The sequence below is a fragment of the Mesitornis unicolor genome, unplaced genomic scaffold, assembly GCF_000695765.1.
Source record: "Mesitornis unicolor isolate BGI_N332 unplaced genomic scaffold, ASM69576v1 scaffold19017, whole genome shotgun sequence".
Lineage (NCBI taxonomy): Eukaryota > Metazoa > Chordata > Aves > Mesitornithiformes > Mesitornithidae > Mesitornis > Mesitornis unicolor.
Window position 1 is genome coordinate 7,055 of NW_010194530.1, and position 16,783 is coordinate 23,837.

Consider the following 16,783-nt stretch of genomic DNA (forward strand, 5'->3'; position numbering starts at 1 on the left):
CCCTTAAACAGACCCAGCGAGATTGTCTGACCAGTGGAGTCACAAGGAGCTTCTAGTACCTATTTAGGCTTCTGTTAAAGTGTTGGGACTGAAATTTCTGGATGACTTGTACAAAACAGGATCACAATTTCCTCTGAAGATCAGGAAAAGTCAGGACTGTCTCTGTTTCACTGAATCTTCTAGCAGCTTTGGTCAGGAAGAACGATAGCCCATGCTCATTAGACGACCTATGGACTTGGTTTGTATACTTTCAAGTAAGCCAGGAAACAAACCAGCTCTACAGTTTCCAGATGAAGCTGTGGGCATTTATGTGATGAACTACATGTAATTGATAGTTACAGTCTTCATTAAAAGAGTAGTGGGCCTGGACATTCAAAACAAGCAGCGGTGGGGAGATCTTGAATTTTAATCATCTGGCATTACTTCTTCCTTCTTGTCGTCAAAATGCAGTCATGTACAAGTTAAACTGTAGACTCAGACTCATCTCACCTTTCATCCTTCCTTCCTTGCTCACTGCAATGTTGAGTTCACGTAGAGTTCTGCATCCCAACGAGCTAAATATTTCCATTAAAACCACCTCAGGTTCTGTTCAAGGGAATCTACAGAGATTAGGGTGAGGCTAACTTTACCATGTTACTGCATTTAGTATTTTAGCATTTTATCCTTTATCTATCAGATGGGAAGGAGGGAAAAGCAGATACTCCTTCAGTCTCAGAAACTTCTTCATATAGCTTTGTACTTTATTATCACATTGTGCGTTGGCAGTGGAGTAGTGCCGTCAGCTTTGACCCACCAGAGGCATACATCAGATTTCTTGGTGTCAGGCTTTTCAGGTTGCAGCATCTTCGTGTCAGTGATAACGCTGCCAACATTTGCAGAACATACAACAAAACAGATTTCAAGTGAGGGTTCTTGAGATGGTAGTTCAAGTAATTGCGTGTTAATTGCGCATTGCATTAGTGATCCTTAAGTATTTGGGAAGACTTACGGAAACTGTTGCATGCAAACAACTAAAATTTATAGCCTAGCTATGAATCAGTTTCCTACTTGCAACTTGGAGTACTGTATGATGTACATAAACATGCTATATATTTCTAGTGAAACATCAATACAATGTAGTGTTAGAGTATTTTTTCATAAATATGTTCCATAACAGAGACCAGTAATAAAACGAGGACTTTTTTTTCATGTTAATGAAACATTGCTGATAATGAAGTTTTAAATATATGCCAGAATTTACAGAAAAAGAGATGTAATCTAAGTAGTTCAGAGGATCTTTTATTGTCCAGTTAAGGATTTTCTAAGTGGAAAGTAAAATGCCTTTGGTTGTACTGTTTTGTTATTTCCAGATGTCTGACACACTGAACCCTGCACTGCCACGTCAGTAGTACTCAGGCTGTGGAAACCATGCTGTCATTTATTTCTATTACTGTAGCATCATAAACTAGGCCAAAAAAATTGAGTTCACCAAACTGAGAATTACAAGTTGAAGACATACTCTTGGAAAAAAGAAAACAAAAGAAAGAAATGCAGTTTCATAACATCAGAGATTACATGTCCTTTAAAGACAACTTCTCATAGTCTGGAGTATCATTCCTGGAATGAATTAAGTGTAGTTTAACCAAGCTACTTTTGATGTGGAACACTCCCAATCAGTTTGTCTTAATATGCTGCACCCTACATGTACCTTTTTATTTAGTTGAAACAAGACTCTTTGGGCAATAACTGGCTGTTTACCAGTTCTAAATATACGGTCACAAAAATCTCATATATGGTGGTTGGGAACCATTAGCCGTAAATATGAAACACAGGCCCCCTGGAATCACTTTAATGCCTTTGTAAATTTTCTGTGTTTAACTAAAACATTGTTTTTTTTCACAGCTGTTTTATTCTTAGAAAGGAAACGGAATGAACCTTTGAAGACAGTAGCCATCTATCACATAGAAAATGTTCCATTGTCATTGCTTGATTTCAGATTTGCACCAGGCAACCAACTAACCTCTAGCACTCTGCTTTTCTAACCAGACTATACCAATACTCACATTTTGGCACTCTCAAATGATGATAAAACTGTAAGATTCCAATGCTCAAAAGCTTTTCATAGAAATCTTATCCAGATCCTCTCAGCTGCTAGACTCCATGAAAGGAAATAAAATCATTAAAATATATTAATTATTTTCTAATTACTTGGTTTGGTGCTACAGAAGCACTAAGTGTGATAATATGGCAAATATAAGAGGAGAAATTCATAACAATCTCTCTTTTCATACATGGTTTCTAATCTGAAAAAGGAATAAAGCATTGTCCATCTTTTGCTTAAGAACATTATATTGGAAAATCATACCTGGATGATTTAAAGGAGTGAAAACGTGACTGGCATTTGCAATTTGGACTTCATTCTGCTTGCAATTTATATTGCAGAACCAGCTCTCACAGCACAACTACGACACAAGTCAAGCCTGAGGGAGGAAGGAACTCTAAGCCACAGAAAATAGTGTCTACTTGTGACCTTGCAAGTAGAGCAGTACCTCCTTGTATTAAAGCATATGCATTGAGTTCAAAGCAGTCTCTGCAAATATTCTTGAACATCTTTTTATCTTCCAAGGAACAGTGAATATTTCCATGTCCCCCCAGTACTGATATTGAGAATTCAATTCATTTTTTGTACAGGTTTACAATTTCACTTAAGATCCGATGTCTATTTGAAAGAATGATCATTCAAAGCTTTAGTTATCTTTTCAGGCCCATCTCCTCTATGATTTGTTACTACCAGCTCATCTAAAGAATGCTGACAAAGGAGAAATTAAACCTGGTAATTAGATGTGGTAATATTTGCCAGTACAGATCTACAATCTTAATTTTCACTGACATTTTTAAGCAGGGATTCTAATAAAGCCAAAAGGAGCCTCAGGGTGTCAGTAGACTCTAGCTCTCCACGCAGGATCCAGATTCCCTACTTAGATTCTTCCTTTCTGCTCACAGGCTTGGGCCTGGCTGCCAGAGCAGAGGTCCCACCGTCAAAGTTTGAGGCTTTCATCAAAGCCATTAAATTTCTGTAAAATGTAGCCTCTGGCATTCTCTGGTAGGATTGCTATACTGCAGCCTGGGGACTCTTTCCGACATAACAGCCCTAATGCAGTGACAACATCCAGGCTGGCAGCCAGAATTAATACTCTGTAACAGTGACGTACTGCTGTAATGCTTGCTAATCTCAGTGCAGAATCTCTCCCATTTTCATATCTACCTTTATAAGTCTGCTGGGTCCATGTTGCTGTTAGAAAGGGATTGTGTGCCTAATAAGCCTGGGGTGAGAGGGGAGGCTAAAGAGGGTGTTCATACAATCACTCCACCTCCAATTCCAAAGACTACAGGGTCTGACAACAAAATCCCCCTGTGCACAGAGAATTCAGTCTCCCCAAAGAGTGTGAGATACCACCTCTCTTACAATCCCTGTGCAGGGCCTGTGAGAGCTCTCGAGCAGAGAGAAACCTGCTTTCAACAACTTTTCATCTCCAGTTGCTAAGCTCTAGACAGACAGAAGAAAAGAGGAATTTTTTCTCTCTCTTGACTGTGCAACAGTATATACACCCTAGCACAATCTTCATTTCCTCCAATAGCCACGTATATCTTTAGAAATAACTTCTAAAACATGGTTCTGAATTGATAATGGTTTCTGCTTACTGTATTAACATTTGGTCAAAGTGCAAGACAGCCAAGAAGAAACCCATAGACTTTGTAACTGATTTAATTCCACATGTTACTACAGAGCTGATCTACTGAAACTGAAGCAGACATGAGAAATACCATGCACAGTTGCTACAGAATAGATGCCAGGCTCCACAAACACTGCTGTACTGACAATATTCACATTTTTATTGATATTATGCTATTTTTACTGACTAAATTCAAACAACTCACACAATTTAAAATGTACTTATGCGACTCCAATTGGTTTTGTTCATTACCACATGGTTGTTCACAAAGTGAATGGCAATAAGAATGAAAAACATAAGATCAGATGCATATATCCAAAAACTAGAACTCCAAAGGTTATATGGAATATTATACATTTTCCTTGGAAAAAAAGTGTTCATTTGTAATGAACTGTGAAATAGATAACAGTACAGTAAAAATCTGGTTATGAAACACATTGACTATGAAAATCAAATACAAAAGTTGCATGTCAGTATCTACCTTACTTGTATAAAAATCAGGCTCTGAGAGTATACAGAACCTTACAGATGTGTTGAAATAAGTCAGTGTTACCTTGCCTGATAAGGAATGTAGAAAGAAGAGTTGATTCTGGAAAATTAAACTAAGGTGAAGAAAAGGTATTTTTCCAAAATATAATGATGGAAATGGCAGGTATATTGCTTTTTCAAAGAAAATTTGCTGAAATATCTTGGCAATTCAGATATGCAGAGAGCACGGAAAAAAACCCACATTCAATAGTCAGCATTACGCTCCTAAGAGCCAACTGGCTCTAAGGTTGCATAAAAGGCAGCTGAATAAAAGCTGACAAATACTAAGCTTTACGTGTTTACTGAAAACCTTATTCTTCTTAGGACCTTCTTACTAAAGCAGGAAAACTACAAATGCTGACATTTTATAATAAAAGTTACTAAGTGTATTATGGAAATATCTAATAAAGTTTTAAGACTGAATCGTTCAAGTGAAAATGAAAGGTGTTTATGATACAGTGATACATTATACCATATAATAGCAAGAACAGTATCTTTCCATTTTCATAGGCTAATGGAAATACCCATTATAGGTTCTTCGGATTTTCATTGAAACTGATTTAATTTTGACTGGTTTATTGTTCATTGTCCATGTATCCCAGTGAATCCCAGTTGCAAGAAATCTGCCTGTGTAGTGATGAACACCATTAAGATTTGCAAGGCCACACTGGTTGAACCACCATCCAGTGTTATCACTGAAGTTACTGCAGCTCTTTACAGGCTGCTCTTTAATAGTGCACATTGGTCTACATCCATCATTGTCAACATCAAATGTGCTGAAAGGCATTGAATTCTGGTTATCTTCTTTTCTGTATCCTCTAAATGCATCACCTAAGTACAACAGATAAAACAGAAGGATAAAAGAGTTATTTATGGAGAAACATAACATTTTTACTTGTTGCATACCTCACAAATTTTTCCTCTGAATTTATTAGAAAAATAGATTTCTTCAAAAGCGGTTCAAGAGAACCAAATATTGAGCTCAGAATGTGTTAAAGATGTAGGAAAGAAAAAGTATAAAATACTGAGAAGTATGGAAGTAGTTGAAATTCGATGAAACATCTTTATATTGTTGTTGATGCACATCAGCTATGAAAGTAAAGGCTTCTGTCCTCAAAAGTGGTGGAAGAAAGGACAAAAGAAATAAAAAGGATTGTTAACTTCAAATTTTCCACTGATGTACCCAAAACCCCATTTATCTGCATAAGTGTTCATTATGCACCAGAGAAAAACAGATTAGAAATAAACATTTTTAAAGTTGTCTTAATTAAGGATTACTCTTTTGAATGCATTTTCCCTGTCCTATTAAGAAAGGGAACAGGTGTCTTTAAATATTTTAGAGAAGGAGGTTCTTACCAGCATTTCCTGAATAACGCCCTAAATGGATCTTAAAAGAACATGTTTCATCCTCTATCCAAAATCCATCATATGATGCATAGGCATGCTTGTCATTTTCTGATTCCAAGTCCACATAAAGACTGAAACTAGTGGCTTTTTGATTTACTATGTGAAAAATCTTCCTCAGTCCAAGCCAAAATTCCCCTAAAACAGAAATATATAATCAATAAACTAGAAACAGAAAGTGTAAAATAAAAAATGGATTCCTCTAGGTTTTGTACTTTCCTTCCTGAGCCAACTGTAATAGAAGTTGGCTGATGTCTTCAAAAGGCTAATGAAGGTACAGTGTTATCTTCCTACTTCATTGGGAAATCCATGTGTGCATCATCTTCTTCTCTGTGACATTTTTTAGAAAATTGTCTACATAACTTTTGAGTGTTCATCGTCAGTATAGCTTAGAAGACCACAAAAACTGGATGTGCTAAAGAGCCACTTGATTTTACAGAATTCAGTAGCATTCCTAAGGCCAATACTGAGAAATTATAAATGTTAGCATTCTATGAAAGTCAACAAAACTCAGCCCCTATTCTCAAGATTTGATGCCTCTGTAAATCACACTTTTTTCCATGAAGGTTGACTCATATGAGCTGCACTTTTTTTGTAGAGTTTAAAAGTTGTGTGCTTTCATTGCAATCCCAGATACACCCCTGAAAAAGAAACTGGTTTCAGACTTGCTGGATGAAAGGTGGCAGTAAAAAAGTAGTATCACAGTTGTGTTGGTATTAGTTACTGAAATATTTCCATTCTGTTTCTAACCTCGCATGCCCTATGGTGAAATATTACTGATTTTGTCTGCTTTAAGGAAATATTTTGCAAATGTGATTAAAACCAACTAAGGTGCTTTTTGAAATCTGAAATACAATTTATACATTATTTCAGGAAGAAAATATCACAACATTTTAAACACCTTTTTTGGCACTGAGGATGGGCAATGGCTAAAGACTCTAGTAGGGTAATAGTCATTATTGAGAAGATCACACAATAGATTTGATGAAAAAAACCTCATAAGTATAAATAAGACTTTCAAGAAACAAGATCTTTACTCTTAATACTACTAAAAATCCCACACAATTTCTTGGAATATAGCTCACATAAAGACAGCAGAAACCCTGCTTCCAAAGCGCTTTAGAGTATTTTAAATTAATACCAGAAAGGACACCAAATCCATCCAGATACTCAGACCATGTTCTCTGAAATGGAATGAGTCCGTCAGTTCTTTTCTGAACCACAGTCCATCCGCCTCCTTGAAAATCCATGTCACACAAAACCTAAAACAGACATAGATATGATTAAGCATTCTTGAAGAAGCTGTTATGATGAAAACATTTTAATTAAATAAATGTGAACTATTCAGAGTTTTGCTAAGCAACTTGCTTTTCAAATATGTTAAGAAAAAGCTCAAAGAAAATAAAATGTTAAGGTGCATTTTCCTAAATGTTCTTGTTGGACTGCTTGATTTGGTTATTTCCTCAAACAGTAGAAACTGTTGTGTGCAAATATCTGCTCATATCACATATAATAAATGTTTGACATATGTTACATGTATTGCATGCAACATGCAATGTCATGTATTAAGCATGCAAAATATTAGAGATACAGGCCCTAACACTGAATATACCTTTATTTCAGCAAAGCAAAATAGTCACAACTTCTTATGTGTTCTCCCTCACCATCTTACCTTCTTCCTTAGAAATAATGTTTGTGATGCCTGGGAAGTGTAGAGCCCTTAATAACAGTAAGGAAGTGGAAAAAGTTATAGCAATAACCCAGTATATATTGGGTTGGCTAAAAAGTCATTGTGGGGGTTTTTTCAATAGAAGGATATACATGTCTTGCAACATAACAGACTTCATTTTAAACTGCAAATTCATTAGAGTTTAACAGAGTTTTTGTTTCCCATTAAAAATTTGCCTTTCATTTAATCAGAAAAAAATGCAATTACTTTTTGGTCAACCCAATACTTGTGATAACAATAGTAAGTTCAGAATATAATGTTGCCTATCAGTAAACAATAACAGTAAGCAGATGCACAAATGATGGAGTAAAGTAGGAACTGTTTATTCATGTTACAGGGAATGTACACAATAGGACATGTTTCAGAAATAATATAGATTTGCGATCTTAGCCAGTTGCTTAAAGTAAAGTCCAAGTGGAAGTCAGTTTAACCCTTGAAAAAATTGTGGCAGTCAGTTTATATGTTGCGCTCCAATTGCCTGTACCAGACAGATATTTTTCTTAAAGCCAGAAAATTGTTCCTTGGCAGGAACACATCAACATCATAATCAGAACCTCTGTGACTTAGCAACTTCTTTAAGAGTGACAGGAAAGCAACAGGACAGAGCTGCAATGTGATTTAATACAATCTGGGGAATCTTGGATCTTAAGTCAGTGCCATTGGATGCTCTGAACAATCCTTGCAACACAAATACTGAATTAATCATAGTAAGGGTCATGTGCATGAAACAAAATTATGGGCTTTATTCCCTGGAGAATCACATGCTTATTTCAGTCACCCAAGAAGGGTGGAATTGAAATAAAAAGTAATACAAAAGGTACCAAAATGAATATTTAGATGCAAATACCTAAAAGTCATTAAAAAGAAGCCCATTGCCTCATCCGCTTTCTTGAGAAAATGATTGTGTGCTTGGCTACTCCTCTCACTATGAGTCAGAAATACAAAGAGGAGCCCATTTGGTCACAACAGCAATCTTGAGTCCAATATAAATCAGTGGGAGTGTTGATAATTTTCAGAAGGGGCAGATTTGGTTCTACATGAAAGGTCATCAGCCAGGTAGATACAGCACCAAAATATACACCAGCTAAGTGAAAATATGAACTAGATACACAAAAAGTCATCGCTATGTTGTTTCTTAGTCCCTTATGTGCTGGAAATGATGCCATTTTCTTTCCTAAAGCCCCATAATAGTTAATCCACTTTACAGCTTGTTCTGTGTCTCATATCATGCAAGGTTAAGAGGGGCATGACTGTGCGAGGTATAATTTAAATTTAATGAGCAGGAGGATGCTTCTACTGAATATTTCTTCCCTTTCCATCTTCAGTGTGTATAAGAAGTATATTCCAAAAAAATGTTTATTTTGTCTGACCCACCTCAGAAATATCATTGATCTAAATTTATTCATTGAAAAATGTATCAGAAAGTGATCACAATTCAATTTTCCAGAAGTGAAAATTTGGGACTAATTTTCTGAGATGACAAGAACCTGCCACTACCATTGAAACTGAATATTCTTAGAGCTCCTGGAATTCAGGTTTCCATTAGTGCAAGTTAAGCATGAAAATCTATACTCATTTTTGAAAACATGAGGTTTCAGACATGAAAACATGAGAACAGGAGTTCTTCATTTATCTGGTATCTTTATGCAAATTATTCTAAAGACATTCTGGATTAGTTTATTACATTTAAAGGACAGCTTATTGATGAAAAGGTCCTCATTGAAATAATTTTTTTCATGCTGGCTTTGTTTTCTTCTTTTTTTTTTTAGTTTCTTATTATGTCGTTCTGCTTCTTTGTCTTTTTGTTATTTTGCTAGTCTGCAGAACTTCCAGAACTCTTGGTGATTACCCCCTAAAAATGAATTACAATTTCTTGTTTATGTTTTAATGTCTTGATATTTTTCTTCATCTGTCATTTCTCTTGTACCCTTTTTATGCTTCAGCACATGGAAGAATTTGCATTAAACAGATTTCCTTAAAATAACATTCTTTATGGAACACACATATTTTAGATACTTTACTCTGAGAACTTTTTGGCACTATCTTTTCAGTTCTGTGTAACATCTACCAGACAAGAAATGAGATACTCATTTCTGAGGTCAGATGTTTCTTCTTATAATTTATCGTTACCTTGTGCTTTTAATCAAATTATTATGATTTTTCCTTTTTGTTTCTTATTCTCCTTAAGGAACCTTTTCACTCATATTACTGATTCTCAGATTCTGGGAGTAACTTTAATTATGGAAAATGTCAAAAATACTTTTGAAGTGAAAGGAACTTTATAATTTCAGATTTATTTGCCAAAAGCTATAAGTGAACTGAGAAATCACTTTTCTCACATACATTAGTCATACCATCTCTCAGGAAAAGTATTTTGGGTGAGGTGTGAATATTTCCTCAATGGAATCCCCTTCAATCCAGAAGAAATTCTGAAACAGATGCATTTTGTGCTATGGTTCATCCTGGGGAGAGGTAGGCAGCATTTTCTTCATACTATAAATACAGTCATTCTGTGAACACTTCTACCTGTCTTTACCTTTCTTTTACCTGGAAGGAACTTGCCAATGATCTGTTCCCTGAGATGTCTGCATTGTATAGAGATAATGACAGGTTTTTCTATGAGAAGTCTGCAGAACCAAGTTATTTTTTTTTCATTTGAGATCCCAGCATACTTCTGAAGCCTTTTCATAACCAGTTTAAGCTTTATTTTTTGTAGCATGTTGTAGGGTTCCAATTGGCTAGCGATAAAGGGATTCATCCTTCCTTTGTTATATATAAAAGAAGACTATAAAGTTGGATATTAAATTTTGCTATTTATTAGCTGGCTTAAACTCCACATTTTTTCTCCAAAAACTAATGACCCCCGCATGTACTGCAAAATTAAATGTCTGAAAGTGCTGTATCTGTCCTTCTACTATGCATAAGGACTTCCCTAAGTAGAACAGCTTGAAATGGAAATAAACAGAAGAAACAAAATGGTCATTGTGTTTGCATGGATCTGAATGCTCTTAGCCTGAGGAAATTAACCCATAACTCTCTTCTAGATAAGCACTGTAACTCCAAGCAATCACAGAAAATGCAGGTGGTGACAGGAAGCATGACTGCTGCTGATCATGCTGAATTTCATCCTCTTTTCCTGAATGTATATCCTGCAAACTGGATATGAAGGCTAAAAGTTTAGATGCCTCTCTGACTCAGACTGAGTTATAATCATGCTCAGACAAGAGCTAACCACCTACTCCTCAAACTAATGTACATCTGCACCTATATTTAGATGCCTATACAATATCATGCTCCAAGCTATAGGCATCAGCAGAGTCACATCTCAAAAGAAGGCTACTACGTACAGTCATCCAGCAGAATAATTCAAAAAGCCAAAGGTCACATTTTAGGAGTCAAATGGTTCAGTCACTTGGCTCCTCAGTTTTCCATCTCTAAAATAGAAAATAACAGCACTTCTCAATGTCCAAAAGGGGTGCTGGAAAATATCTTGGGTTTTCCTTTTTGGTACATTTGTCATGTATATGCACACTGATGATGAGATCTTATGACAGAGATTAAATTTCTTTGTAGAAAATGAGAAACATGACAAAATTATAGTAGTGGAAGACACATTTGGATGATTTAATACATTTTGTATTCATCTGTTGAGAAATTGTCAAGAAAAACATTTAAAATCTATTAAATATATTCTAAGTGCATATGCTCAAGCAAATTGTTACTATCCTGAGAGATAAATTTATTACCTCAAAAGGATAATTTGATCCGTCTGGATGGATAATGTACAGACCAGTTGGAGTTTTTGAAACTGAACCAACAGTATCTTTAATATGAGTGCAATCCAATCCTAGAGAACAAAGTAATTGATGAAGTTGAATAGCAAAATGAGTGTAAAAAAAATACAGCTTAAGCACAGAATATTATTTTTATTGGTAATGTATGAATGATCTCAAATAGCATTTTTCTTGTCATGCAAATGTTAAAACCATGTTTTGTCATGAATTTACCTTATAAATGAAAATTTTCTTAACTCCCTTAAGCTCAGAAAGAAGGTTCTTTCTAATCTTAACTGGCATGATACAAAAATTAAAAATTACATATCTGAGTCTTATTTTATAGATTTTATTCAGGTAACACTTGTACTGAGTAAAAAGCCATATTATCTGGGGGAGGTCTTTTTCCTGCAAATATTTGTATTTATACTTGTAAAAGCATTTATATCATAATGTATACATTAAAAACCCTTTGCTTGTAAGAGTTAAGCTAGGTTTGCATTAAACACACTCAAACAAGGAGTTTCTACAGCCAGTCTGACTGCTTAGAGGTAGTTTCCTTTCATTGGGATAGACATTACAAAGAAGATTAACTGTCCAGTGTTCAAATAACTTCCATCTCATTTGAAGAGGTACTTTGCAAATGCTGAGTACACTTTATTTCATTAAAAAAGAAAGTGCCATTTAGCAACCTCAGACCGCTTGTGAACAGCATGTCCAGAATTATTGGTTGCAAGTGGTTTAAAGCCATCTTTATGATGACATTCAGTTCCTAAATTTTCCAGACTTTCTATGTGCATACAAACACAGAATAAATACTGTAAATATTATGATTGCTTACCTTTGCGTTAATTAGTTTTATGTCAGGATACAATGATAAAAGGGAAGAGGTCAAGACTAAATGTGAAAAATACTTACCATGAGATTGAACTGCTTTGTAAGGAAGTGGATCCAAATGCTTTCTCAAAACTTCTGCGTTCAAAAGAAGAAGTTGGTTCATGAGTTCACTTACCTGCAAATTCAAATAAAAGTTCTTTAAATAGGTTGCAATGAGGAATTTTACATTCTAAAGTTGTTCTTTTTTACTCCTAGTGGATATAATCTGAAGTTAACTTTTGTGGTGTTAGCAATTCATATATTCATTATGTAAAATTGTCCAATTTTTACTTTTTGCAACCAAAATATTTTTTTAGGCACAATTCCATTTAATTCAAGAAACTTACTTCATTCTGAATACAGGCTTTTTATCTGTACTGAGTGCACAGCCTTTACTGTAAACTACTGTCAGAGTTAATGATAATATAATATGTAAATACACAAGTGTGACAAGACTGCAGATAGGAAAAGATGTGGAGGAGTGGTCCATCACTTGCCCTACTGCCATGGATGACAGTACGTTACAGACCAGGTGGTGTTAATCACTCCTTCTAGAAATGGAACTGACATCTTACCCGAGGTACCAGGAATGTTCATGGAGACTGTAACTCTATGATTTTAATGAAAATATAAATGCTTAATCTTTGTCAGTTAGACAATACCCTTAGTGCTAAATAATAAAACAAAAAATAAAAAAATAAACATCTGTATGCTTAAGAAAAAGGTACCTGATTAGAAAGGTAATCCAAAGAAGACTGTTGATCATCCATCATGTTTCTTACCATTTTTTTTGTACTTCTTGCATATTCAACAAGAGAGTTCTGCAAATTTCCTTTAAAAGAAATGTGTTCATGCACTTTGTTATCATAAATCTACATATATTCTGGAGTGAATATTGACACATTTATTTATGATATCTCGGTCAATTTTGAAGGTGTTTAACTTTAGGGTACCTAAAAATGATCTGAAAGTATTTCAGAGACTACAGATTAAATTCAGAGATGCTAAGAACCTCAGTTTCACTGGTTGCAGTGAAGACATCTTAAGAAGAGATGGCTCTTCTTAAGATTTGAAGAATTTCTTCTTATCCTTGAGCAGTTTGGGTAACCAGTCAATGGCTACCACAGGAATACAAATACAAATTATAAAAGACAAATACATAGTGTTTCCTGTCATCCTACATTTACTCACGCACTCTGCTACTTTCTTATGCTCCTGTTTTTGCCTAAATATAGGCAAAAATGCCAAAAATACAAAATTAAGCTTGTCAGGTAATTAATAATACGTATTAAAAATCATATGGGAAAGACAAGAATTTTAACAATTTTTCCTGAGGCTGACTACATCATTTGCTGTGCAGTTTGTCAAGGCAGTGAATGGAGAATGTCCTGTATAGGTATCTATAAAACGCAAGCTGAAGTATAGATTTAACTAACTAACTCCCACACCCCTAAGTATGATGTTTAAATGAAGGACAGACACTCTACTCTTCCTCTCCAATGGAGAGAGCTACCGACATTCAGAGGGTCACACAGACTTAGGTGGGCTGAGGTCCTGCCTGGATTTGCCTGTCCTCACCAATGATTATGAAGAGAGCTTTGCATGATTAGACACTAACTTTGTCACAGCAGCTGCACCCCAAAAATAGGGCACCCCAAATTTTCTGAACAATACTCAGCTTGGGCAGCAGGGTCAAAGGCTTTCACATGTGCTCAAGAAGAATAACAAAAAAAATTAGCGCAGCATAGCGTAGCATAGCAGAGGATTGCATAGCACGGCATTGCAGAGCTTGTCGCTAAGATTATTCTTCATGAATACATACTGCACATGTAATGCTTTTCCCCTCGTAACATTTTAGCTTGAACATCACAGGGTACAAGGCATTGTTCTTTTTGTTTTGAAATATCTGCAGGTTTATTTTTCTCTTCTGCTTTGAGTGGTTCCTCCACAGCTCCAACATTCCTTGTGCCCTGTTGTACCAAACAACGGAGGGGGAAATAAATTGATCATAAAGCATATATAAAATAGCTCAGTCTGCCAAAATGAAGTAGGTTACTCTGTGGATCTTGCTTGAAAACCTGTTTTTTTAAAGCTTTATCAACTGATAAAGTTTTTTGTCAACTGACACAGCTGAGACCAAGGCCTGACAAGTGTCTTCTGCTTAGCCATACCTCACAAAAGAAAGAGAATGTCATAGGCAAAGAATAACCTCTACAAATTTAAAAAATACCACCAGCCTTTCTGGTAAAGTATTCTATCTGTGAGCACTGTGAACTGGAGGCAAGAGCATGCAAATCTTGCACTTAAGTAGCTCACATTTAAGAAGCTCACAAGCCACACCCAGCAGACGGCTCAAATGCTTACGAAGTTATTTTCTCTGGAAAGGAACTTTTAGACTTACCACATATTAGCAAAACCTTTTCACTCATTAAAGTCTCTAAATTAATTACTTAGACTCTTATCTTGGAAACGCTTGCACAAGTTATTGATCTATGCACAGAAGCAGTCCCAAGCAGATGTGCAGACAAATTCAACATTAAAAATGTATTTTAAATGCTCTTATAGAGGAAAAAATAATGGGGTACTATTTACAGGCATACAGTTATCTGAAAGAGTAACAGTAAAAGCATTGGAAAAAGTAGTTACACCTATTAACGTTCTTTTAAAATAATATTTTTGTATTTAATATTTTTTCTTCCATGGTGCTGTTTGACATAAAACAAGGGAATGTCTCCGACTCATCACTTAAAGGAATGCTAGAACTAATTCCTGAAATATGTGTCATTGTAAAAAGACTAAGAAACATGTTTTCATTTCAGTATTTGTTTTTTAATTCCATAATCTCAGTAAAGCATTGTAGTATGTTCACAAGCTGTATTTTCAAATGTAAATAGGACCTTTAGAAACTTTACAATTTTAATGAAAAAGAAAACTTATTTAGACTTGAATATATCTTAACATAACTGCATCTATGACATAATTGTTCTCCTTTCCTGCTTCACCTTTCCCTTTCTGGTATTGGCACTACACTGGCAAAGCAGTGAACAGGTTTTTTTCCTGATTTTTGGTTTTAAAAAGTGAAATTAAAAATTGCATAAAACTATTAACAAGAAGATTTTACCAAAAAAAAGTTTTCTGAATTATTAATGTAATTGTATTCTGTGTCTGGAGAAAAATGCTAGAGAACTAAAAGAATATGTTTCTTTAATCTTGAAATAAGTACAAAATAAAGGAAGAAAAATTCTATAAAAGTTATAAGTGGATCACTTGAAAATTATAAATAGATCACTTGAAATTATGGTTTGTTTCAGGGCTTTATCACAGCTACTCACCAGATGTTCAATTAAATACTCTTAAGCAAATATTTTTAATCAATATTTGTTTTTAGCAAAAGCCAAAGCGAAACAGGCAATTAAATCTGACCTCAGCAGTTCAAGCAAAAATGGTGACTCTGCCAAAACCAATAGTTACTCTGCGTTTACAGTCATGCAGATGAGATTAAAAATATGGGCTAAGAACTGAGCTGTGGTAATGGGCATTAAGACAAAAATGTTCTAATATACTGAATTCATACAATTTCACTGTAGTTACTTTTCTCTATCTGAAAATACCTGGTCCTTCCGTATTTTTGTATCTATCCTGAATAAAGCTATCTACATTTAAAACCATCTGTTACTTTTCTGCGAAATCATTCAGTTACATCCATTATCTTATCTATGCAAAGTAATTGAAAATCTTACCTTAGCTGAACAAGGCTTGACATCACTTATGACAGTCTCTCCTAAACCAAATAAAAATATATTAAGACACATCAGTGAAGTTACCCTAAGGCAGCTCATCTTTTACTTGAAGAAATGCTAACGTTTTGACGGGTTTCAAATTTCGGCAGAAAGGATTGTACACTGTGAAGCCCTGAGCTAACTGTTTGGGAATGTCTACAGCACAAAGGGCAGCCAGCACACTACTCTTGTAATGCCTGGGTTTAATAAACCACATTTCAACCGCACAGTAGATTTTGTATACTACTGCTTGTATCCTGGTTGCAATTACTGCTTATCACCTTTACATGACACATAAAAACATATACTTTCATTGTCACAAAACTGGGACAGATTTTCCTACATGCTATTTTTGAGTACTGGTATATATTTGCTATTGAATAGTCTGAACTACTGAAGAGAACAAGTATTAATCGACATTTTTATCTTTTTACAAAGGTATTTATCATTAAAATGAAGGCATTTACATTGGTGTGATGGCCGTGCACGAGGGCTGGCTACGGAGGCAATTTTAGAATATGTCCTAAAAGCAGATTCTGAATAGAAAACTGAAAAATATTACTTTAAAATAATAATCTGTGTTACACTGAAGATTGTTTACCAGGAGGAAATAGCACTCTTTTGGTCTCACTGGTAGTCCACTCTTCGTAACAGAAGGGTTGAGAGTGGGACAATCATTCAAATACAATGTCAATCTCAAAATGGTCTGACAGTAGTCTGACAAATGTCTGAAAAAAGTCAAAGTACTAGAGAGTGTCCTGAAGAAGAGGATTAGGTGTAGTCCACAGAAACTTAATTAAAGCTATATAGCAGGCACTTACAATTTAACACACTCAAATATGCTATTTTTGTCTCTTAAAAACTGTATCTGGCATTTTAACCAAAAAGTAAATTACTTGGAAAGTTCATAAAAGTCCAACAGACTTTCAGCCTCTCCTGCACATTAGAGAATTTAAATTGTGGTCTGGTTGAATAAAGGAA

The 16,783-nt window shown here is 35.1% G+C and overlaps 1 protein-coding gene across 1 annotated transcript; it reads right to left on the reverse strand.

The window, feature by feature from the left end:
- Positions 1-4,229: 4,229 nt before the first annotated feature.
- ANGPTL5 (angiopoietin-like 5) lies at positions 4,230-15,990 on the reverse strand. Its single transcript, XM_010187848.1, has 8 exons — positions 15,764-15,990; positions 13,846-13,993; positions 12,752-12,855; positions 12,066-12,159; positions 11,121-11,221; positions 6,787-6,907; positions 5,598-5,783; positions 4,230-5,072 (listed from the first exon to the last, which is right to left on the reverse strand). Exons 1-8 carry the CDS (start codon positions 15,860-15,862, stop codon positions 4,753-4,755), a joined length of 1,173 nt encoding a protein of 390 aa, XP_010186150.1. The 5' UTR covers positions 15,863-15,990; the 3' UTR covers positions 4,230-4,752.
- Between the last annotated feature and the right edge of the window lie 793 nt (positions 15,991-16,783).